Source organism: Pseudorasbora parva, chromosome 23 (genome assembly GCF_024679245.1).
Source record: "Pseudorasbora parva isolate DD20220531a chromosome 23, ASM2467924v1, whole genome shotgun sequence".
Taxonomy (NCBI): Eukaryota; Metazoa; Chordata; class Actinopteri; order Cypriniformes; family Gobionidae; genus Pseudorasbora; species Pseudorasbora parva.
The window spans coordinates 35,414,374-35,440,892 of record NC_090194.1 but is presented as its reverse complement, the minus strand read 5'-3'; the positions used below and the strand labels follow the sequence as shown (position 1 = coordinate 35,440,892).

At 40.5% G+C, this 26,519-nt stretch overlaps 1 protein-coding gene and 1 long non-coding RNA gene across 12 annotated transcripts in view; one reads left to right on the top strand and one right to left on the bottom strand.

Moving 5' to 3' along the window:
• The window catches only part of LOC137061888 (3',5'-cyclic-AMP phosphodiesterase 4D), a 320,568-nt gene that overhangs the window by 284,385 nt on the left and 9,664 nt on the right, over window positions 1-26,519 (top strand). For 10 of the 11 annotated variants that reach the window (XM_067432547.1, XM_067432545.1, XM_067432549.1 and 7 more), the window contains 9 exons: window positions 3,053-3,089; window positions 3,515-3,591; window positions 3,734-3,783; window positions 11,728-11,840; window positions 23,621-23,714; window positions 23,807-23,982; window positions 24,534-24,632; window positions 25,829-25,993; window positions 26,383-26,482. In XM_067432547.1, coding sequence (XP_067288648.1) covers window positions 3,053-3,089; window positions 3,515-3,591; window positions 3,734-3,783; window positions 11,728-11,840; window positions 23,621-23,714; window positions 23,807-23,982; window positions 24,534-24,632; window positions 25,829-25,993; window positions 26,383-26,482 — 911 coding nt within the window. Of the gene's footprint in view, window positions 1-3,052; window positions 3,090-3,514; window positions 3,592-3,733; window positions 3,784-11,727; window positions 11,841-22,463; window positions 22,773-23,620; window positions 23,715-23,806; window positions 23,983-24,533; window positions 24,633-25,828; window positions 25,994-26,382; window positions 26,483-26,519 lie in introns of those variants that run through there. The other variant, XM_067432554.1, reaches the window with a different exon arrangement.
• LOC137061894 (uncharacterized) overlaps window positions 18,768-26,519 on the bottom strand; it is a 30,579-nt gene continuing 22,827 nt past the window's right edge. Inside the window, exons 2-4 of the long non-coding RNA XR_010901181.1 lie at window positions 26,398-26,469; window positions 25,883-26,059; window positions 18,768-20,072 (exon numbers count right to left, since the gene is read on the bottom strand). This is a non-coding gene — a long non-coding RNA (uncharacterized lncRNA). The remainder of the gene's footprint in view (window positions 20,073-25,882; window positions 26,060-26,397; window positions 26,470-26,519) is intronic.

Sequence of the window (26,519 nt, the reverse complement as noted above, 5' to 3'; positions counted from 1 at the left end):
ATAGACAGGACGGACAGACGGATAGATAGATAGATAGACAGATAGATAGATAGATAGACAGACAGACAGACAGACAGACAGACAGACAGACAGACAGGACGGACAGACGGATAGATAGACAGACACAGATAGACAGACAGACAGACAGGACGGACAGACGGATAGATAGATAGACAGATAGATAGATAGACAGACAGACAGACAGACAGATAGATAGACAGACAGACAGACAGGATGGACAGACGGATAGATAGACAGACACAGATAGACGGATAGATAGACAGACACAGATAAACAGATAGATAGACAGACAGACAGGACGGACGGACGGACAGACAAACAGACACAGATAGATAGACAGACAGACAGATAGATAGATAGATAGATCTGTGTTTTCCACTGAACTCACTTTGATAAGCGACCCGCTGTCTGTCCATTTAGTTTTTCTGAAAGGTTTGTCCGGCTCAGCATATGGAGCTCAGAGCTCATAAATGGCCCACTTTGCCAAAAGTTAGTTTTCCACTCTGTATAATGGAGTCAGCATCAGTCACAGTTATCTGGAGTTCACACACCTGCCCTGCCACTTTCATCCTCCTATGGCAGCAGGTTGTTGCTTCTGCCGAAGCCGTGGCCTCGTGCTATGTTTAGCGCTGTGTTTGCGACACATGCAGTCGGACAGGAGCGCGTGATGTGCTGCACACGCCTGACGGTGACCTTTTCCTTCCCGACAGTGTGTGGAAATGTAGCCTCCATGCATACATGCACACACATGGACGTACAGACACGCGGCATCATGCTGAACCGCAGAAGCGTCAGCGATACACACATGCTGAAACGGACACGAGCCGTGCGTGAAATCGGACGCTTCTTCAGCCTGCCGGATGACTGGCAGAGAGGGTACGTTGTGATTCATGCTGCTGTGGAGGACTCGTTCTGTGCTCAGAAACCCAGGCGGACCTCTCCCTCCTCCCAACCGATCTGGCACACTCACACCCCTGCTTCCTTCGACCCCTCCGCGCCGTAACCCCCACCGCTGACACTAACAGCATGGTGCTCTCGCCACTAGCTGCTCGCTAACTGCATTTACTACGTGCAAATGAGCCTGAATGATAGAAAGGCAGAACGGTTCCAGGTCAGGTGATCCGATTAAAGGGACACTGACACTGATCTACTGACTGTGGTTCCTACGGTCAACTTGGAATCAGGCTTAAAAAGTCACGGAAGTATAATAAAGTCCTTTTTTTTTTAGTTATGCTCTGCATTTTAAAAGTTTATCAGTTAGAAATGTGTTTATTTTCCAGTATGTGCACTTACAGTGTAAAATAACAGATAAAAGTACTGGTAATATAAGGTTACTACAGGGTTAGGTTTCGGGTTTAGTGCCTAGTTTTTGTAATTACTGTATTAAGTACATAGTATGTGCATAGGGAACAGGACTGTAAAATAAAGTGCGGTTACACTTTATTTTAAGTTCACCCAAAAATAAACATGTTTATTTGCATGTTTATCTGCTCGTAACGACACATTGATGTCTTAAGGCACGAACCGATCGGTTTCTGTGAGATCGGTTTCTTTTTTACCTCATATGCAGACGAATCTCATCTAGTGTTCCCATCCGTCATTACTTCCACCGGAGAAGGTCAAACTGGTGTGATCATAGATAAATATATAGATATATATTCGTCTGGATATGAGGTAAAAAAAAGTACTTAAATACTGTTCGGTTTCTTACAGAAACAGATCGGTTCGTGTCTTAAGACATCAAAGCCATGACCCTAGTTGATTTCCTTTAATAATACATAATGCAAGGAAATAATGCATTATTTATCCGCTTTAATATATTGGACATATTTTCTTTTCGGGCTGATAACAGTGACATTAAAAGTGAACATATATTAGCTGATACCGATATGGTGGCCAATATATTGTGCATCTCTACACTCTAAAAAGTGCTGGGTGAAAAAAAAAAACAAGTTGGGTTGAAAAAGGACAAACCCAGAAATTGGGTTGTTTGAATGGGTCCAGTTACTGGGTTCAAACAACCCAATATCTGGGTTTGTCCATTTTCAACCCAACTTGGGTTGCTTTTAACCCAGCACTTTTTAGAGTATATAAAAACTATAAATCGTCATATTTGTTATGTAAAAATGCAGTTGATTTACACCTTTTAACGGATAGGAAAGGGGACAGACAGACTCAAACCTGCACCATCTCCAGCATGTGCATGTGCACGTCGGACAGTTTAACACTTTTGAAGAGCTAATGAGGACTTTCACCAGGATGCTGAATAAAATCAAGGTTTTTGCATCATATTTCACACCACAATTCCCCATCAGATCAGGACAGTGAGACAGGTAAAAGAAAACTTGCTGAAAACGAGACGAGATCATGCATAATGTGCTGCTGCCTACCCAGTGAACACTCCTGATGCTAAATTGAACATCTGAATCTGCTAGTACCTGATGGAAAGCTTGATGTTTAATCATTTTTATTATGTATCTCATCCAGTTGGTTTTCTATCATGTTTTGTCTTGTATCTTTGTGCACAATTATCACTAATGCTGCATCATCAAAGTTACATGCAATTGATATATTATTCAGAGGAAATGACACTTTTCAAGTGAGTTTTGGTGTGAGATCTTCTAGTACTCAGTTTATCCCGAGCAGCGTGTGTGATGCTAACTGACAGTCTGACGGTGAGGTGTGAAGGAGCTGTAGGTCGTCCACACACTGGTAGTGAACATTCACCAGCACTGAAAGCGTTAATGCAAGCGTGTCCCTGCCTTGTGTCTCTTGTCACACAGACAAACCATATCTCATTCCTCCCGAAGGACTAAACGCAATAATATCATGCAGCCTTTGTCAATTTATTTGGAAAAATCTGCACTTTTATTGAGGATATGGTTTGTTTGTTATGACAAATGCATGCAACATTATAAACATGCGTATCATAGAGAGTCATGGTTTTCTTTGGCTTTGTAATTGAGGTGTGTGTGTGTGTGTGTGTGTGTGTCACGCTGCTGATGTCCTGACTTTGTCCGTTCTCTTACAGTCATGGAGACGACCTCATCGTTACGCCGTTTGCTCAGGTCAGTGACCCAGGAAGCAGTTCATCCAGCGAATAGACTATCAGGCCCTTCTGCAGTGTTAAAGTCAACATGAAGCTGTTTTGCAACCCGATTTACTTCCGTATTCTATGATATTCAACGTGAAACATTGTAGGACGGGACTTTTATCCAGCAGAAGCCGATTGGGTTATGAATATAAGAGTGATGAAGAGTGAAAATGAAAGTCATTTCTTTTTATTAAATGATTACAAAGATTTGTTTTTGGAATAACATGCATGCTTCACAAAATGACAGGGATTGTATATCATGTTGACTTTACACACTATTTCATATAAAAACACTTTTTGATAGTATTTCACCCTCATGTGTGGGCAAGCGCTCACATTTTCCTGACTGTAGAAGGTGTAAAACTGAATGACCTCTTGTGTTTTGCTCTGCTCTTGAAGGTGCTGGCTAGTTTGAGGACGGTACGGAATAACTTTGCAGCGTTAACCAACCTCCAGCAAGATCGAACGTCCAACAAGTGAGTGCAGTTGCACAGTTTTACAAGTATCATGGACTGTTGTTGACACGCAAAAAGAGCAGAAGAGAAAAATCACCTGGTGCTTTGACTGCAAGAATCAAACGTGCAGTCATATATCATGCTTTCTGCTTCCCTTTCACAGGCGATCCCCCATGTGTAATCAGCCTCCTCTCACAAAGGCCTCCTTCACAGGTGAGATGTTTCCCTATTGGTTGGTTATTCCTGGAATTTAAAGGGTCATGAAACCACAGCACCAGTCAGCTCTCACCACACTTTTGAAAACTGCTAACTAAGTGTAACCTGACGTGGTCATACTCCGTTCTAGTCAGAATATGAGTCTGATGCTCCATTGGGCTGTGATTATGGGCCGTGTTTCAACCCAACCAGGAAAGACCTCAATTGGACAGACCGACAACCAATCAGAGCAACGGAGCAACGCATTGTCATTCAAATGTCAACAGAGCTCAACTGCACCGTGTTGCCAAGTCCGTGTTTTTTTCCGCGGGTTCTTTTCTATGTCTGCGGGTTGAAGCGACTATTATGTGATAAATAGACCTATGAGTGCGAATTTTAGCAGGCAACCTTGCCAAAATAACACATATTTTACCCCCCAAACACAATTTTTTTTCCGGACCGAACCGCCCGACCTAAAAAAACTGCGTTTTTTCCAGAACGTGTTTGTGTCGAAGACTCAAGATCTATTGAAGAGAACTTGTGCGAGGCAGAAACTCATTTTTGATCCACTAAAGCCTAGTTCAGACTGCACGATTTTCAAACTCGTCGGGTCACTGCTCTATTCACACTGCATGACTATCTGGGGTATCATTCAGTCACTGCTGTGTTCACACTGCACGATGGTTTGACGACAGAGGAGTTCACACTGCATGACTGAACAAGAGGAAGAATCGCCGACAACTCTCTCTCTCTCCGGTGCACAAACTACGTTTCCCAAACACACGTGCGATGTGCCGAGTAAACAACGCGAGATCACACGTGCGTCAGACCGGAGTTCTCGCGCGAGACTTTGAATTGTTATTTAAAATGATAAACTGCACAACGCTTGCTTCAAACTGTATGTGCGCTGATTTGTAGAGAAAAAGAAAAAAGATTATGGCGGAAGAAATTGTTGGAGAGACAGAGGGAGCCAGGATTGTTTTCTGCAAAGACAGTTTGAGGTAAATAGACAATTTTGTAATGTGCTGCTTCTGTGGCTGGATGTGCAAATGTTTGGGCTTTGTTTCTGTTTGATAGAATTGTAAATATATCTATTAAAATACTGATATTCTGCTCTATAACTCCTCCCTGAACGTCCTGCTGCCCTGTATCTCACTCTTTCATTGGCTGTCGGTCATCGCCGATGTAATTTTCAGTCAGAACGCTGTTCACACAGCAGGAGTTTGAATCGCCGACAGGTCCAGATATTTAGCATGCCAAATATCTCACCGGCGTCGGCGACTCGTCGGCGATTCTCTCTGATCGCGTCTTTGATCATTCATACTGCGTGATTGTCACTCGCGTGCACGAGCACCGATTTGCCTGTGATCTCGGGCATTTGTCGGCGATTTCACAAAACCTGTCGGCGACTCAAAATCAGGGCAAAAATCGGGCAGTGTGAACTAGGCTTAATGCACCTCACTGTTTAAAGCGAAAATCTGATGAGTCATCGATATACTATATTACAAGATATAGCACATGACGACTAATGTTTTCTTAGTTCATACAATCATTAGTAACATTCCCTGCATCCCAATGTCCATACTATCTATCCTAAATAGTAAGTGAGATTATAAGAAGTGTGTTCCAATGCATGGTATGTTAAAAAGAGTGTCAAAAGTCTGTAGATTTTCAAAGTGTGGATCCGTGCACACTATAAAGGCTAATATTGCCCACAACCCAATGTGCTTTGGAGGAGGATTTGATTCAGAACTACAAACACAAGTAAAAAGTGATAAAAACTACAAAACATGGCAGATATGCTCGACCGGCGGCGAGAGGTTAACAGACTAATAATCAGTTTAACCTGACAAAAAAAGATTTATTTTGATGTTATCCGTGTTATATTTCATCTGCAAGAACTAATAAATAAATACTGGACTATTATAAAGATCCGTTTTGCTCTTCGCCACTGCATCTCTCCCCGATACAGAAGGAAATGAAATGTGGAGGATTTTAACAGTTACAAATTCATTGACAGGCCAGTTTACGGTGACGAAATGCGACGGAGAGCAAAGACACAATTTTATGATGTGATAGTATGTCTCAAAGCTTTTTCTACACACACAAAAGTATGTTCTTTTTTTCACAAAAAGAGTTCATACTTTCAGGGCGTAGTATAAGTAGGCGAATTGGGACGTAGCACTTGTCTTCAAAGATGTTTAACACCCTACTTTAGGGTTTCATGACCCTTTAAGTCAAATTTAATCTGTAAACCAAATCAATATGAGTCTAAACAGTGTATTTCACTGTTCTCCCATTCTCTTGTGATTTATTAATATTGAGCATTTCATATTGAAATATCTGATTGCAGACCTAAGTGTTTGAGCACAGTTTGGGATCTCTTTCAGTAAACTGGGGTGAAGCTTCTGAGGGAAAAAAAGTCTCATTTGCACTCAATTTAACCGAGAGTCGCTGTATTGCTTGTGTTGAATCCAATTCTTTCAATCAAAGCTGTCATAGCAGCAGGAAACCTCTAGAGAGCGACAAACCTCCTTCCATCCATATCAGGAAGCACTGCAGTCTTTCCATGCACATTTCTAAATTATTGTAGGAAACATGGACATCTAGCCTTCTCAGAAGATTGCTGTTCTGGAGGATCAACTCACTATTAAATACCAATAGTTTTGAAATAAGATGCTTATCAAGCACACAAACACTACTGGTCAAAAGTTCAAATAATAATTCAAATTAAATTATTATTTTTTTGTTGGAAAGAAGTCACTACTGCTCACCAATGCTGCATTTATTTGATAAAAATACAATAAAAAACATTAATACAGTGAAATATCGTTACATTTAAATCATCTGTTCTCTATGTGAATCTATAGTAAAGTGTAATTTATTCCTGTGATCAAAGCTGAATTTATCATCATTACTCCAGTCTTCAGTGTCACATGATCCTTCACTAATCATTCTCAGATGAGGATCTGATGATCAACACACATTTATGATTATTATCAATAGAAAACGCATAGAAAACTTAGTTGTGTTGCTTCATATTTTAGTGGAAACCGTGATAAACTATCTTTCAGAAGTTTGGGGTAAAAATGTTTAAATTGCTCAAAAAGACTATATTAAAAAAGAATGCTGTCCTTTTGATCTTCTATTGCGCACAAAAAAAACCTGTAAAATCATTTACTTTTGATTTTGAAATCTTGATATTTTTATGATATGACAATAATAAGAATCATTATTAAGAATTGAGGGATAGTAACTGATCATCAGCTCCTCATCTGAGAATGATTAGTGAAGGATCATGTGACACTGAAGACTGGAGTAATGATGATAAATTCAGCTTTGATCACAGGAATAAATTACACTTTACTATAGATTCACATAGAGAACAGTTATTTTAGATTCTAATACTATTTCACTGTTTTTGCTGTAAATGCAGCTTTGTTGAGCAGGAACATTAACACTCTTATTCATGATGAACATTTGACCAGTAGTGTCGGTCTGATCTCTGTAGAGAAGTAATCATAACCTGCTCTGGCATTGGTGAATCTTTCGCCCTCTTCAAAGCTGATATTAATAGACGTGGCGCAGCTGGCAGCCCATCAAAACTGACACGATACTCGCATAAACACGGCATCTCGCTTTCATGCTCGGCCAGAGACGTGCTTCCAGTGAGGGAACACAAGACCAGTCCGTCAATCAAGACGCTCTCATCACTCATCCTTCACACAAATGTCTGCAAACGGTCATGAATGTACACAACTCACATCAACACATCTGCGTTAGAGAAGCCCCCAAATCTTGGGTGGTTCGGCCCATTATTGCCTGCTTCTATGTCTGGCTCCGCCCCTTGCTTTCTAATGAGCCGACAATGGTTGCCTGGCGACCCGACGTCGGCTGGTTTAAGCATGCGAGGATGACGCGGTGATCTCAGACAGAGATGTCTGGTGAGAATGTCCTGGTTTCATGTGAAGGTGTCTGCGTCAGCCCGAGAGAGTCTCGTGTGTTTGGAGACTGCTGACCCACTGTCGGCTGACATTAAGGGTTTCTCAGAAAGCGCTGGGCAGGTGCTGGCTCTGAGTGATTTATCTGAAGAGCTTCACACATCTCTGACCTGTTTGAGGGACTTTATGGGTCAGGTGTTTCCCACAGCCATCTGAGTGGAGAAGGTTGAGCAGCTCAGTAGATGAGGGGCTGGGCGGTTCGGAGCTGGCGCCTGATGTCATTATCAGTAAACGTGGGTTTACCTTATGCTTGCATATAGTTTACTTGAGTATTTTTGACTAAGAGAAAGTCATAAAGACATATCTCAACCCCAAATCAAAAAAAAGGGGAAAAAACATATTTTCACTATTACCATGCCTTCGTTGTATAAATAAAATATATAATATATAAAGTGACGTCTGGCCTAGGAAAATTGACCCTCTTCCCCCTTTATATTATCATTATTATCAGCATATTGTCATCTTCACCCTTTAAAATATGTTTATGTATGTGCATGTGACGAGTGACATCCAGCCTAGGAAAATTTAATCTCCACCCATTATTTAAATATTATTTAAAGTCCATAAAAATGTATTTTGGATTTGATGCGAGTAATTAAAACAGTGGCCAGTAACATGCATACTGTATGCCTGGATGAGTGTTGTATAACCGTACTTATTAGCGATTAATCAGAAAAATAGAGTTGCATATGAACCGTACTTTTGATTATAAGAAATAATCACATTATTGGTGCACATGTGAACGTGATCAGTGTGAGCTTTTTGTTTGTCTGTAGCTGTTCGCCTTTTTTGCCAAATTATTCTGTCAGATAAATACCATAACCACAAGTTCAGCTCTTCCCTCATATTTAAATAATATAAAATAATTCCTTATATTTTGTTGGTTTAATGGAACTTTTAGGGTCATAAAAGACTAAATAATCCCTTCTGTACATCACTTCTGGCCATATGTATATCCCGTTAAAGTAGGATTCTGATAATTGGAATAATTGAAAATTATGCATAGATATTTATTTTTTATTTAGAGTAAAAATAATAATAATAATTTTACCCCCCGAATTTGTTTATTTGTTTCTTTTGTTTGTCCTAAAACTAATTTTGCATATTTTTCGTTTTTTAAATTTTATTTATGGTAAAAATAATAATAATAATTTTACTCCCCAAATTTGTTTGTTTCTTTTGATTGACCTAAAAGAAACTGCATATTTTTCTTTTGATTTTGGATTTTAAAGAAAAATGTACTCCCCGAATTCATTCGTTTAAAACATGCATGATGTATGTAATGTCTAGCGTGCAGTGTGTTGTGTTGTGTTGTGTAATCCAGTCCGGAGTTTGACAGTCACAGCAGCTTCTGAGGGGCCGGCCTCTGGTGTCTCACCGAACACAAGAAGAATGCCATTGACGTCAGAGGAGATGTTGTCAGCAAGGACAGTGGACTCCTGCTCTTGAATTCTCCTCAGAGTGATTGGACAGATGCTTGAGAACGGGCTGAAGATATGGGGGTTGGGGAGGAGAGAATGCCACACATGATGTGACCCTCCCCTGATTTTCTCCTTTTTATGGGGCTAGTGGGTCACCCGCAGACCCTTGAGTTATGACAGAAGCTGCTGCTGACCCGTGCGTGAGTCTGAGCAAACGCAGCGGCGTTACTCTAAAGGTTGCTCTGTAACAATAGCACCAGATCCTGTGAGCGCTGAAGTGTGTGTTGTGATCGTGTCACGCTTGTTTTGATGAAAGGTTTTCTTTAGCACGGCCCGTTGTAACTCAACACACAGCAGTATGGGTTATTGTTTATCACCGGCGCGTTATGAACACATGCACATCCTGTGACGCAGGTTCAGCTTTTAAACTGCACCGCCTTGACATAATCCAGGATTATGAGAGAAAAAATGAAATCTGGCCCTGAATGCATCAGTCCCATAACGAGGATTAATTTTCCGTGGTAATCCGCGTAGATTGACTGTCACGTAATCTTTGAGCATCACAGTGAATGTGGGGTTGTCTGCGCTGGTAGAGTAAACATCCTCCCAGGAGCATTCTGGGACATGAAAGAGCAGTCGCTATCTCAAGCAATCTGTCTGTGATGAGGAAAGCCAGCTCTCGCCTCTTCCCCCAGTCTGATGCTGATGCTAATGATGATGTTTAGTCCGTGTGTTTAGGACTGCTTTTGCTTTAGAGACGCATCTACTGTTTCTTTTAGGGCACCTTTGGCCGATATGACTGATAACTGAGAATTGTGGTTTTTTTAGACAAGAACTGACGATAATGACCAATATTGTTATTTAAAAAATTGATTAAGGATTGTTCAATTCAATTTGATGGAATTTAACTATTAATTAATAAGGCTTACATTTTTTAGAGAGCAAATCAGGCATCTACACTGTAAAAAATATGTTCAATAAGTTATGACAACAAATGTTTTTACATTGTTTTAACTCATCAAAATAAGTTAAGAAATGTTAAACTTTTTTTTAATTAGTAATGCAAGATGTAACTCATTTTTAAAGTCAGTTTAACATAATTTAAGTTGAAATAACTTAAACATCCAAGTCGATTGTACTACAAAAGTTCAAAATGTGCCTTTTTTTAGTGTAAATGTTATTATTTAACATATAAAAAGAATAATGGTTTGAATATGTTTGAAACATGGAATTAAAAAAAGAGATAAAAGAATAATAGTTTAAAATCTGTTTATAGCATCAGCCACATTAGACTCATATAGATCATTTTTTACAAAAAATAATTAGATATTGTTACTTATTTATAATGCTTTTTTATTTTTCTATTGTTTACCCCATCTATTGGGTTAGTGATAACGTTCAGGCTAGAATGATTTCTGAATAATCATGTGACTCTGAAGACTGGAGTAATGATGATGAATATTCAGCTTTGCATCACAGAAATAAATTATATTTTAAAATTGAAAACCATTATTTTAAATTGAAATAATCTTTCACAATATTACAGTTTTTTCTATATCTTTTAACAAATAAATGCAGAGACTGATTAAAATAGTAATGTTTCCAAACTTTAAACCGGTACTGTATATGACACATTTAAATGAAATATATTATACATTATTATACATTTTACATGCAATGTACAAACACATGTTGTAGTTAATTTGATCTGATGTTGTGAAACTCTAGCCCTGAGCCGTGTCATGTATAGGACAGGACTGCAGTATGCATTTTTAAACACATTTGTAACAGAGATCCGGGCCGCTTTTGCTGACAGCAGCGGCTCCGGCTCCGGTCCACATCTTGCGTCTCTCTCTGCGTCGTGCTCTCCAGCTCTGTTGGTTTGTGGTTTCACAGGAAGCCGCTCATGTTTGTGTAAAGCAATGCCTCCTGTGTCACGTCTGTGTAGCTGATGTGCTGCGCTGCTCTCTCACTGTGTCGCTTGTGCAAGCTCTTTTTTCTTTTTTCTTTTTTTTTTACGACTGTGGATATCGCTCTCCAGGAACGGCCGTTGCTTCTGGATCTCTGACTAAGGGGGCTTTGAGAGCCGGTGGGAGGTACCGAGGGGGGACCCTTTACGTTTTCTCTCTTTTGTCATGAGATGTCAGTTTAAAGACGTCCTCTGAAGTTCACAGACCTGTGGAGGAGACCGATTATAATCCGTGCGGACGTGTTACGGCAGCTCGCTGGGATTCTCTGCTTGTATATGTGTGTGTTGTGTTTTTTAGGAGCATGGGGCTCTTGTGCGCTCTACACCAGGAGCCCTGCGCGGTTGGACTGACAGCGGAGTGACTCCGTTTTTTTTGCGTCGATCGGATCGGGAGTTTTAGAGGGCGTCTCGTATTTGATCCTTCAGCCCTGATCTTTTCAGCTCAGCATGAAGAGTCACCCATGTGGACACCCCAGCATGGCTGTCTACGATGTGGATGATGTCCGGGAAGCCTCGGCTAGCCCGGTTAAACGCCTCAAAACTGATCACCCCCTTCCCTGTTTTCCTCCAGAGGAGGCCTACCAAAAGCTGGCCACCGAGACCCTGGAGGAGCTGGACTGGTGCCTGGACCAGCTGGAGACCCTGCAGACCCGACACTCTGTCAGCGAGATGGCCTCTAACAAGGTGAGTCACCGTTATACTTGCCACCTAACACGTGGTGCTTTCCACTCGGGAGTTTATGTCTCAGAAAGAAGGGCTTCCCTTGACTTAATGTCATTACTGCCGCACAGGGGAGCTCAGGTAATTGGTGCGGTTTGGCAGGGCTGTTGGCTCACAGACGGGAGACGTTATCAGGTAGCACAGAGCCAAGATGGCTGCCCTGGGGGGGGTGCAGTTTCAGGGAGATACACACACAAGTCATGTACGTGCAGGATTGTGAGTCAGGGATGTCCATCACGCAATACAAGTCCAAATGCTTGTTGCTCCACTACGTGAGGATTAACGACTGTGGGTCTGTTTATGCATGCATGCGTGCGTGTGTGTGTGTGTTCTCATGCTGGAATCGTCAAATTAGACCTTTAGTCGGACTGAAGCACCATTGTCATTGGAATTGTGGGTCTATTCTTGTGGGAGGGAGGTCAGATTTCTGGGGCTCACGTTTAGCATTACTGATGACTGCATCTGTTAGTGTGGCACAGGACTGCAGTCTCCACCAAAGCTGGAGAAATATGGGAGAGAGCTCTTGTTTTGATTTATGTGTCTGGTGCAGGTCTAACAGGAGGGCTACTGAAGGTCATGGGTTATATTCCACACTGGATCTAGGTGATATTATGTTTGTTGGCATGTAAATGTTGTCTGTCTGCTGGATTTTGGTGCATTGAAAAGTCATTCCACAATTTTGTTTTCTTTTTTCTAAAGAACATGTGAGGGATCTTGGCCTGCTTTGAAGCTAGGTTGTTGTGGATTGTTGCCAGGGTGTTGCTATGTGATTGCTAAAATGTTCTAAGTGGTTGTTGGGGAGTTGCTACAGTAGGTGGTTACCTGGGAATTTTGGTTTGTGGCAAGGCAGTTGCTTTGAATATTGGGAGGTTGCTAGTTTGTTGCTGGGGAGTTCTGGATGGTTGCTAGGGAGTTGCTAATGGGTTCTGAGTGGTTGTTAGTTTGTTGCTGGGGAGTTCTGGCTGGTCGCTGGGGGGTTGCTGGGATGTTTAAGTGGTTGTTAGGAGGTTGCATTGGAGTTCTGGACTGTCTCGTGTGAAAATTGTCCACCCTCAAGATTCTGGGATATTCTGGTCTCTGTGGGATTTTTCCACCATTTTTATCATGGTGCAGATTCTGATCGTTTGAGGTTGCACTCATGTCTGTAGCACAAACAAAGTTTAAAACTTGGGGTTATGGGTATGTTCAAATGACGCATAAAGCGTTTAACCATAATTAATCTTGCTTTGTTACATTTTATAGTTTAAAGACATTTTAAAGTATGGCATTATATGCATAAAAGGTGCAGTACTATCATCACCCAGATACCTTGCTGGAGATACGCAATGAAAACGTAAACACGTTTAAAACGCCCCTTATAAGGCAATGTTTACATGTGTGTATTTTTAAAACTATAATTTGATCCTGCTAACTATTGTGATTTCCCACCGGCAGGGCATCTACGGGCATTATGCAAACTGTGTGTACAATGACATCTGATTTTATATAACCTCCCCATAACAGCATCAGCTTTAAATGCTGAATAGACAGAAGCACGCGCTCTAGAACTGGTTTTACATCAGACACTGGCCGTCTTTAAACTTGCTGTGCGTTTTGTTCACCTGTTGTTTTTTTTAAGTTAGTTTTTTAAATAATTCCTAATATTAAGTAGCAATAGTGATTCATGCTTTAGCAACACCACTATACTAATATCACTAAGTTTATATATATATATATTAGGGCTGTCAAAATTTGAACATTAATCATTTTTCTTCAGTTTAATATGTAAATATTTAACACAACCCCAACATCCATTTTTTTATGTCATCCTTTGGTTTCGTTACATTATATGATCAGGCTATCATTCAATCAAATGCTATTGAGTAATTCAAGCACGTTAAGATGCAAAATAATACCTTAAATCTGAACCGGCGCGCATCCGTGAAGTGCTTCTGTGAAAGCAGTTCCCGGCCACCGGTGCTGCGTTAAACTGATAAAAACACAATTATGCAAAAATTCCTATTATTGCTGAATATCCTTATAAGTCTTAAATGAGTTAAACACTGTCGTATGAATGTAGAGTTGTGAGAAAATGGGATGTGTGTCAGATCCGCGTTAGGTCTTAAAGTGAGAGCAGCCTAAAAAATCTACAGCTGTCAATCAAAGCACAAAAGACGAAGAGAAAATCCTTCACTGCTCTTCACTGAATACCTTCTGTAGATTTAATTAGGAGCAATTCAATTCATAGTTTATGCTGTGAAGACGTTTGTGCAGTGTTTGATTATTGAATTTCTGTATATTTAGCTGTTAGACCTACCTGAAAATATGAAAGCACTGTTTACAAGTTTACAGAGGTCAAAACATGAACTGGCCCGACTGGACCAGCAGAAGAAACCCTCAGCTTTGAGCCCTGATAGAGTAAAGGCACATCTGAATGTGACCTTTATTACTATGGGTTTATGTAAAGATTTACAAGTTAACTTAAATTAAAAGTTGTTATATTTTTTAAAGGCCATTAAATGTTAACAAATTATAGCTGTCAATTTTACTGTAATGTTGAATGACTAATAATATAATAATAAATGGCTGAAATTGAGAAAGAAATAATTTACTAGAGACATCAGTATCAGTGATACTGGCCTAGTCAAAAGATGCCATTAAACAAATTTAAAATACAGGTTTTCTTTAGTTTTTACTTTATTTTGGAGTTTAAAACCTATGAAAAACCTTAATGTTAGGTGTAATTAATTAAAGAAAATGTGTGTATATGTATGTATGTATGTATGTATGTATATATATATATATATCTGTGGTATCTGGCACCAAGATGTTAGCAGCAGATCCTTTAAGTCCTGTAAGTTACAAGGTGAGGCCTCCATGGATCGGACTTGTTTGTTCAGCACATCCCGCAGATGCTCGATTAGATTGAGATCTGGGGAATTTGGAGGCCGAGTCGACACCTCAAACCCGTTGTTGTGCTCCTCAAACCATTCCTGAAGCATTTGTGCTTTGTGTCAGGAGCATTATCTGCTGGAAGAGCCACAGCCACCAGAACACCGTTTCCATGAAAGGCTGAACATGGTCTCAGCAATGCTTAGGTAGGTGGAGCGTGTCAAAGTAACATCCACATGGATGGAGGGCCCAAGGTTTCCCAGCAGAACATTGCCCAAAGCATCACACTGCCTCCGCCGGCTCGCCTTCTTCCCATAGTGCATCCTGGGGCCATGTGTTCCCCAGGTAAGCCACACACACACACCCGGCCATCCACGTGATGTAGAAGAACACATGATTCCTCAGACCAGGCCACCTTCTTCCATTGCTCCGTGGTCCAGTTCTGATGCTCACGTGCCACTGTTGGCTGTTTTGGCGGGGTCAGGGGTCAGCACGGGCACCCTGACTGGTCAGCGGCTATGCCGCCCCATACGCAACAAACTGAGATGCTCTGTGTATTCTGACAGCTTTCTATCAGAACCAGCATTAACTTCTGGAGCAGTTTGAGCTCCAGTAGCTCGTCTGTTTGATCGGACCACACGGGCCAGCCTTCGCTCCCCACGTGCATCAATGAGCCTTGGCCGCCCATGACCCTGTGGCCGGTTCTCCACTGTTCCTTCCTTGGAGCACTTTTGATAGATACTGACCACTGCAGACCAGGAACAGCCCACAAGAGCTGCAATTTTGGAGATGCTCTGACCCAGTCGTCTAGCCGTCACAATCTGGCCCTTGTCAAACTCGCTCAAATCCTTACGCTTGCCCATTTCTCCTGCTTCTAACACATCAACTCTGAGGACGAAATGTTCACTTGCTGCCTAATATATCCCACCCACTAACAGGAGCCGTGATGGAGAGATCAGCAGTGTTATTCACTTCACGGGTCATAATGTTATGCCTGATCGGTGTATATTACATATTGTACACACACACACATATAGATAGATAATATTAGATATAGAATATATTGTTAGGGGGTGTTTGTGTGTGTGTGTGTGTAAATATATATATAAATCATTTAACACCAATCAAAGCTGTATATTATTGGATGTATGTAGCGTGTGCTCGCCTACAGTGTCACAAAGCGCACTACTGATATAAAATGAGACGCTGCGTGTCTAAACTAGCCCAGGCATGACAGCATAGTGTCTTTACAGCACGTGACAGTTTAATGTTCATACACAGATACGATATACACTACCACACACACATCCTCATATTCATCAATATTTCACGCCAAAACAAGCGTGTTGAGGCAGAGCGCTGCTAAGATTCTGTGATGTCTGCTAGTGGACCTCATTAACCTTTCAGCTGGGTGTCTTTGTGCCGAATGCGGTGCGTGTGTATCGTCTGCGCTGCCTCTCCGCACACTGCAGGGCTCAATCTGTCTGCGTCGCCATGGCGACTGCAAGCATGTGGGATCCTGCACAAGCCTGTTTGTCTGCGCTGTGACAGGCAGGGCATGTTGTTGCTGTGTGTGTACTGTAGGTATTCTGTTCATCAGTATGCAGCGCGGCAGGCCTATGCCGGTGATTCCGGAGCATGCTCAGTACATCAAAAACAAACCATAAGACTGAGGACGAGGAGGAGGGCTGGCTTCTGATTCTGTGCTGAAAACAAATGTAAAACGCCTCACGCACTTGATCATCATAATACGATGTGAAGAGATGCAAATGAAGCTGTTGCTCAGAAATGAACTGGGTGCATGGAATGCAAATGTAAGTGGGTTATCTGATCTCTGGTTATTAGGAGGAACTTCATTGCATAACATATTGTTATAATATTGTGTGTTTAAACATTGAATATTATGTAACATATGAAAGCATTCTTTTAGTGCAATGTGTATTCAGAGATTTTAATAATCTCTATGAAAACAATAAATCCAATATCAACAACTGACTAATCCCATAACTGTGGCTCAAGTTTAGAGGATTTTATGGATTTAAACAAACCCCTAGCCTTCAGAATGACTCTTGTGCCACAGCGTTTGCACTCCAGGCGTGAATGATCCCTCCATGTGTCTGCTGTTACTGTACTAAGTGATGAGATGTAGTATTTTTACCTGCTGGAACATAAAACATATACAGTATATCATCACTGTCAGGCAGAATCCTCGCATCTCCATATTTTCCCCCATAAATCATTACTATTGGTCAGCTTTAACATCTGTCTGTTGGTTTTGCAAAGCAGTGAACCGTATTAAGGGGTTCGCACACCGGACGCGGAGCTCGGCGGCGCGCCACGTCTTTAAAATTCGAACACATTGTTTTCAATGAGTGTACGCACACCGGTGGCGGCATTCGGCGCCTGTCCGCGGCGACTCAGGAAGTTGTTCTAAATCCTGCCGCGCCACACAGCGCCATTTCAAGGCTTTATATTAAAAGTATATTATCGTTAAGGTATACTGATTTCAACCTTTGCTACAAGACACATTTGTTTTACATTCTGAGTTCAACAGCTTGAATAAAGTCTAAACATATTTTGGGGAAATGTATAATAAACGTAGCCTTTTAAAATGTGCGCGTCCGGTGTGCGATACCTGAGACGCTGCGCGGCGCGCTGCCGAGCTCCGCGTCCGGTGTGCGACCCCCTTTATTGTGACTAAATAGCTCATAACAATGGTGAATGACGTGCCGCACAGTTTGGAGCGTCTCTGCTTGTTTGCAATGCGCTGTTAAATAAAGTACAGCGTTTTCTTTACTCTACAAACACTATATATATAAAGACTAATGTTTTATGTGTTCGAGGAGCAAAGAAGAGTGTCTTAGTCTAGCATCTGTCATCGAGTCACAGCCAATACTGTCTTAACCCTTAAATGCATACCTCGGGTCGTTAGCGAACATCATTCACTACCCTCCTCCTCATTCATTTTTTAAAGTTAGACATCAACCTTCTTAGTATTCCTCAATTAATCCATTTTAAACAATATAAAAAGAAAAAATAATAGAATTATAATTAAATGCCTGTTTTTTCACTAGTTTTTTTTGTCAAATTTGTATAGGGTCGCTTAAGACCCGAGGTGTGTACGATTGTATATTTATTTATTTTTCGCACAATGATAATTGAGTCTATAAATCACAAAATAAGGCACAAATCACCTTTATTCCACAAGGTGGCAATGTCTGATACGCAATGATGAATTGACGTTTCACTGTTATCTCAGACAGAAAACGAAACAATAATACTTATAATCTGCAAAACTTGAAATGACTCAGTGATTTACTGCAGAGAGCAAGAACTAAGCATAATCAAATATTAGTGTCACTGTCTCTGATGATGGATGTGCTCAAGAAGCTGTCAATGATCAAAATATTGATTTTGAAGACGTTGAAAATGAGTTTGGAGAATATGGATGAGATCGCGAATAAGAGTCAGATGCTGAATATACTGGTAAACGAACTCTGACGAGGACAGATGATGATGGTATTAAACATCTGCTCAAACTGAATCCTTCCAAGCTCCAAAAGGTAACGAAATAGGTTTTATTTTATTCTTCTGTAGCTGTTACTCTAACATCAGGAGTTTTATATATTATCGTGACTGGTAGAGGTCTATCAATGTTAAATATAGATCTGTGTCGCTAACGACCCGAATATGTAAGAATGTTTGGCGAAACAGTCATGCATTTAAGGGTTAAACAGCCTGTGTGAAACACTTTAATAACAGGAGATTTTGGCCAAACGACTGAAAAACTGAGCGGCCACATACTGTAGCTACAGTAAACTCTACAACCTGAGAGATGATGAAAACTTAATGTGATGCACCGTTCTAATGACGGACAAAACACACGTCCAAAATTCTCAGAAATCCGGTGGTCAAAAAAACTCATTTGAGCTTGATTTTGGTAAAATGTTAACAATATAATGATAATATAATATAACTCGCAATTGTCAACTGTGACAACAGGTGATTTATTTAAGATACAGCGATAGTGTTTTTTACATTTCCTGAAAAGTTGAGTTTTTGAAGATACAAGGTTTTAGCCCAACTGTGATGAGATTGACTGTGCTTTGATTATAATTAAAAACACAGAGAGCAACAGGAATATTAGGCTACTGTCACTTTAAGAGCAGCACGGATCCAATATACTGTTACACATGTTTGTTTACGTTCGGTTAAGGCATAATTGACTATGTTTACAAGGGTACTTGCCAAAGATTGGCATTTGGTCATAATTTCGTTTGAATATGTCTGTTGAGGTGCAAGAAAAAAGACACTTCAGTATTCAGAGATGAAAATGTTACAGGCCAACTGGCTATTTGACACCATTTTATACTCACATTTGGTGCTTGGCGAGTGTTTTATATACATTTATCTATGTACTAAGTAAAAGAGTTCCCATTACAGCAGATCTAGAGTTGTTCTCTTCCTTGAATCCTCTGAAACGCCACACCCAGAGGTCCGCCAGTGTCAGGGGCGCAGAGACCCCAAAGGACGACAGACAGGAGGAAAATGAGGCATATGGTTTGTAGAGGGGGTTCGGCGTATGGGATTATCTGTGGCCAGTGGGTTTCTTGAATGATTTGGATCCTGCACGCGCGCTGTGGTAAAGCTTTGGCGTCTCATTGGTCCTCTCTGAAGCCGCGACCACAAAGCACGAAACGCTGAGCGATACTCAGAGTCGGCCGACGGCTTTAATCAAAGCCACCCGAGGCCCGTGAGCTCAGATCCAGCCAGAATTCACCAGACTGCTTCACAGAAAACCACAGAGCTCAGTTTCCCTCACTAAAGAGAACTAACAGCCTTCTCGCGCCACAGCACGGCCTTCATATGAGCAGAGCAGACATATAATGTGGCCTGAAATAAAACAAGTTCTGCTCAACATGCAGCCGATACAAAACCTGAACCAATAGGAGATCTGGGCTTTGTGCAGATGTTAGTTCGTCAAGTTCCAAGATGCATTTAGCATCCGTCAGATCTGTTTGGAAATATGTGTTATTTTGAGTGTGCATGTTCCCAATAAAACTTGACGTGGTGATAATTAGATCTCCAGAAATAGCACTGCCTTTCTGACGATGAGCACGAAAGAGCTCCCGACTGATTTTGGGGTGTGGTCGAAGGTTTTTCCCCTGGTTCAACGTGACGTTTCCATCAGCCTCGACCTGTGGCCCACACTCCCTCTCGTTAGCACTAGTCTATAATTCATCAGAATCTGCTCTTCTGTCCGCTTTCACCGACATTTACCATGGGGCCGTCGTCACTCTCACAGTTCTCTACCAGTTATCTTTGCTGAAAAAAAAACAATCAATCAATTAATCATATTAATAAATAACTATTTAAATAAACAAATATCTAAAAAATATTTATTTATGAATTATATATAATTAAATATGTATTAATAATAATAATAATATTTATTTATGAATTATATATAATTAAATATTTATTAATAATAATAATAATATAAATAATACTATTTGTTTATTTATTAATAATACATATTTAAATTAATAATAATGAATATTGATATTAATGAACATGTTTACATATTTATATTTTCTCTTTTTTCACATCAGAGCAAAAACCGGCTCCAAACACAAAACACAGGACTCAAATCTGCCCGACATTATAAACCTGATCAGATAACTTCCAACTCTGTGACCGATTGTTTGAGTTCGTCTCAGAAGTCACTCTCTCACCAGTCAGACAGCACTAGCTAGTTTCCATTCAAAGCTGCGAATAAGTTATGCGCAAAATGGGAAAAATCACAAAAAACATTTGCAAATAAAGCAGTTTCCACTCATTGTGTTCAAGAGAATTAAATTGGCCCAAACATCTGTGATAAAAATGAAAGTTGCTGCAATCGAGGAAAGCCAGTGACTTTTTCCTCCATCAGAGATGACTTGTCTCAGAGCGTCAGACGAAACGCAGTAAACGCAGTCATGTTCTCTTGATGCTGGAGTTTGTGAACACAATCTTCTGAGACGGACCGACCTCTGAGTGATCAAACCAACATTTGAGATGCTGTGATGCGATTGGTCCACTGGTTAGTCCCATTATCCAATCACATCCTCTGCTGAGGCAGTCACATGAGGTTTTTGCTGCACATCGAGGGATTTATTTGGTAAATGCATGTCTTCTTATCGGCTAAAAAGAATTACATGCATCTTGGCGTTTCCATCTATCTTTGTTTTATGCGATAAAACAATGTGCATAAAAATAGGGGGATGGAAACAGCTCAAACTCTCTCAAATGTAATGCATGTTTGAATGTTGGGAGTTCTTGCAAAACAACAATGACACATGGACACACACAGGGATTCTCTCGAGCTTTCTTTCCTTGTTTACGCTGAAGCACATAATGTGTTGCTTTGCATAAAGAAATGCTTTGACGTAATACGCCACCGCAGAAGCCTCATATTTCTCCATCAGTGCCAAATGCTGAAGGCTTCAGGTTCATATTCAAATCAGCCACAAACAAATCCAGCCAATGGCTATTGCTTTCATAAAGAGCCACTGATCTGTCCATTTGTTTTTCAAATGAGAGCATCAGCCCTGGCCACATGAAAGCCTCGCGTTATGCTTGGATGGGGGTCAGGATCTCCATATGAATGCTGGCGTATTGTTCCAGACGTGTTGGTTTTATTTTCGGATCTCCGTTAGCAAGTGTCATCAAAGACGGCGCTTCAGATTCGCCTTAGACGCCAGAATGAAGTGGACGTTAGCTAGAGCAGGTCAACATTGACACACATCCACGCTTGTTTTACAGTCTGAGAAGTGTGACCACTTCCTCTTTTGACTGTCGTGGATTTGAAATGAATCCGAGTCATCCTCCGGCTCGTGCTTTAGTGTGACCATCTAAAGACAAAAGTGGCCAACAGCCTTATCTAATAAATACATATATATTTGAACTAATATTATTATTGTATTATTGGTAAAACATTATATTTTTCTGGAAAATGTCTTAAGATTTTTTATTATGTGTATTTTGTAAAGTGTATTTAATCATTTTTATTCTATTTATTTTAAATTGTACCATTATATTTATTATTCGTATTATAATTAATATTCATAAAAAATTATTATTCATATTATAATTGGATATTTTCAATAATTTTTATTTAAGTCCAATTTAATACATAAAAATATTTGTATTTCTATTTATTTATTTTTGATTTAACATATTTTATTTTATCTTCTGTTTCTTAAAATTGCAATCACTAAAAATAGAAAAACAAATTAATTAATTAAACTAATACATTTCATTTATCTTTATTTATATATACCAATAATTAAATTGTTTCGCTATGTAAAAGAAGTATTGAATATATGTATATGAAATGAAAAGTAATGAAAAAAAAATGAAGTTATCATTAAAGCGCTGGCATACAATTTTACACAATTTTTTTCTCAAATTGCACAGAGAATTTTTTTTTTAAACATAACATTTAAACATATTTATTATCCCTCACCATAGATGTTTGCAGTGATGCGAGAGGAAGCTCCCGCTTCTGATTGGTTAGTGCTAATAATAACAGCCATCTTTTGTAAGGGCCAAATTATATTTATCAATACTTGTAGAGATAACGTGAGCATAAACGACACCTCTGATGAGTCAACCGAGCACACGCAGCTCGCACGATTATACCAGGGACAAGTTGAGCTGTGAAAGCAAGGCCTGCGCGCTCCCTCAGTAATGAGCCGTGATTGGCTGAGCGGAGAGGGCACGAGCAGTCCCATATTTGGAAGGTGTCGAGCAGCACAGCATCTTTCTCACGGCTCAGAGGAGCCAAGCCGAGCCTGCCAGCCTCCGTCACACCTCCACCTGATCCTGAGATGCGCTCCTCAGACTGAGACGGCAGAAGCCTTCGCGTCGCACTGTCTGAAGGATTTAGCAGCGCTTCATTTCTTGCTTTCGTGTGGTTTTGGAGCTTTAGCGAAGATGCCTGAAGCAAATTATTTGCGCTCTGTCTCATGGGGATATATAAAGGTATGGTTTTTCTGGCTTGGATGTACAGGATGTCCTTATTTAGTAGCCTGGACAAACACAAAGTAATCAGTTTGGCTTCTCGTGCATTGCGTTCTTTAGTTGCGGGGTTTGTGTCGTCATGAGTTGATGTATTCAAATATTGTGCGGTACGCCACATGTAAATTGTATGTAAATTAGCAGAATTATATTTTATGCAACGATCCGTGTCTGTACAGTGTGAGAAAAAACAAGTTTATTGATTTGTGTGTGTTTTAAGGCTTTAGGTGGGGTTATATATTAATTTTTTTATAGTACATACTTTATTTTTTTGCATCTTGTTTGTTAAAATTGCTATGAATTAAAAAAAATAAAAAAAATTATTTATAATTTTTCTGGAAAAAAATCAAGAGACCACTTAACATGATTTTTTTTCAATGTTAAGTGGTCTCTTATTGTCCTGAGCTGTATGTGTGTGTGTGTGTGTGTGTGTATATATATATATATATAGAAGAGGAATGAATTAAATAAAAATGCCATTACTTTTTTGTAGTTTTTCTTTTCTCAAATTGAATGCATATATATATATATATATATATATATATATATATATATATATATATATATATATATATATATATATATATATAAATATTATATGCATTTATTAAAGGTGGGATGATATGTCTCATAAATGTTCCTGATTTCTAGATGTTGCTGTTTTTATTGAAGGGTGTGTGGTCGCCTGTTCTCACACTGGTTAGAGTAGAAGGTTACAGTTGATTAATTTATTCATAGTCCATGTGGAACCCAATCATAACGCATTACTGTGATTGATTAAAACTGTCTTTTGTCTTGTCTCGTCTGTCTAGTTCAAGCGGATGTTGAACAGGGAGCTGACCCACCTGTCTGAGATGAGCAGATCTGGTAACCAGGTCTCAGAGTTCATCTCCAACACATTTCTAGGTAACCCGTCAATCACAAAAACATCAACGCGGTTTGACATGTCAGTTATCGTGAGTTTTGGGACGTTCACGCTCTCTCCGTTCCTCCTCTAGACAAACAGCACGATGTGGAGATGCCCACCCCGCAGACACAGAAGGAGAAGGACAAGAAAAAGAAGCCCATGTGTCAGATCAGCGGGGTGAAAAAACTCATGCACAGCACCAGCCTCACCAATTCCAACATCCCTCGCTTCGGGGTCAAGACGGATACGGAAGACTCCTTAGCCAAGGTGAGGGACAGGATTATTCGAGCTGGAGAGCTCTTCAAACTGAAGCTCACTCATCTCAACTCGATCCTGATTGGACCTGATCAGAGACTCTTGTAGTCCTTGATGAAAGGTCATTGGGGTTTTTTAGTCCGATGACGTGGATGGATGACGTGGAATTGGAAAGATTTCGTACCCTGCTGAAAAGACCAGCTTGGACCAGCATGAGTTTCCATGCTGGTTAGTGTCACGCTGTTCTGCAGGAAGGTTATCGACCGGCGTTTTGATCTCGCTGGTTATGCTAGTGTTCATCAAACACACTGATGCAACGGAAATGAAACATACGCTGCTCTTTTCAGCAGGTTATTCTGATCAATTTCCTCAAATTCACTGGTTATTTGAAAAATGATTTCGTGCCAAAGCGAAACAAAAAATAAGGCATTTTGCATTTGGGTTTAGTCAAGTCACATTTATTTCTATAGTGCTTTATACACTAGTCACTGAGTTTAGATGCATCACACACACACACACACACACACACACGGCCTGTCTAATGATCTGCTGATTTGTTTCAGGAACTGGAGGACGTAAACAAATGGGGCCTTAATGTTTTTAAAGTCACAGAGTTTTCAGGCAACAGGCCGTTAACGGTGATGATGTACACTATATTTCAGGTGAGACCAATCACAAACATCCACCCATGAGTCACGACCTTTACTGATAAATGTCTGACACTGAGTCCTAACCAGAAGTGTTATGATGGTGTGATATGCGGTAATAGGCATCTTTCTGTGTTAATGAGTTTTTGTCCCAACGCCGATAAGCAACAATTGTTTTAGTTTCTATTTCTGCAGCGTTGTGGCCGGATCAACAGCATACAATATGATAATTGATAATCTCAGGTGCTGATTGTGCTTTATTTAATGCGAGTTTGAGTATCAATTTGCGGCTCCGCCCACACTCTCTTCTGTAATGTTTGATTGATTTGGTTGCGTTTGTAGTGCGTTTGCAGACTCCGCCCACACACTCTTCGGATTGGCTGTGATGTTTGTGCAGTGCGTTTGCAGACTCCGCCCACACACTCTTCTGTAATGTTTGATTGATTTGGTTGCGTGTGTAGTGCGTTTGCAGACTCCGCCCACACACTCTTCGGATTGGCTGTGATGTTTGTGCAGTGCGTTTGCAGACTCCGCCCACACACTCTTCTGTAATGTTTGATTGATTTGGTTGTGAGTGCAGTGCAGACTCCGCCCACACACTCTTCGGATTGGCTGTGATGTTTGTGCAGTGCGTTTGCAGACTCCGCCCACACACTCTTCTGTAATGTTTGATTGATTTGGTTGTGAGTGCAGTGCAGACTCCGCCCACACACTCTTCTGTAATGTTTGATTGATTTGGTTGTGAGTGCAGTGCAGACTCCGCCCACACACTCTTCTGTAATGTTTGATTGATTTGGTTGTGAGTGTAGTGCGTTTGCAGACTCCGCCCACACACTCTTCGGATTGGCTGTGATGTTTGATTGATTTGGTTACGAGTGCAGTGTGCTTGCAGTCTCCGCCCACACACTTTTTTTTTTTTTTACACAGCTGTAATTTTTATTTGTTTTGTCACGTCTCAAAGACAAACTGCTTGTCGCTGAAATCTTATCGCACCTCATCTGGTCAGGACACAGTGTTTCTGTGCACAAATAATCAGTGCAAGTCCTCAAAACATTGTTTTCATCTTTAAAATAAAAATAAAAAGGCAATAAACAAAAATATAATACCCTACTTTACATGACTGCATTATTTAACATGCCGAGTCAGAAGGTGTGATTTAAATGTGTTGCAAATGCATGTTTTTAATGGCTCCCTTGTGTTCTTTCCCACAGGAGAGGGACTTGCTCAAAACATTTAAAATACCCTTGGACACTTTCATAACGTACCTGATGACCTTAGAAGACCATTACCATGGAGATGTTGCGTATCACAATAACATTCATGCTGCTGACGTCACCCAGTCGACACACGTGCTGCTTTCCACGCCTGCTTTGGAGGTGAGAGTCTCAGTCAGCTTTCACAGGGGCCACATAATGCATCGCACAACCTTTACACAAACTAATCTGCAAAGAAAATGGCTCATTGTATTGACGTCACAACTGTGAATGTTTATCGCCCACATCAACACCTATTCAAGATTCAACAACTGGGTATTGTTGGTCATTTCACATGCGCAGAGGGCCGTAACAGAGGTTATATAGAGGGTGGAAAATGGACATGGAACAACTGAATTATGCATTTTTTAGTGCAACAGACTTTGACTAACATTATGAGTTGACTACAAGTGAAATGTGTAGCATGTGTCCTCATTAGTTGGATTTATGAAAAGGTTATGTGGTAATGTCTGCTCTCACTGACTGTACATCCACATGTTCATCTCTTTTAGGCGGTTTTCACTGACCTTGAAATTCTCGCTGCCATTTTCGCCAGTGCAATTCATGACGTAGATCACCCGGGCGTCTCCAACCAGTTCCTTATCAACACCAGTAAGTGTGCTTTAATACAAACTACAGCCAAACAACT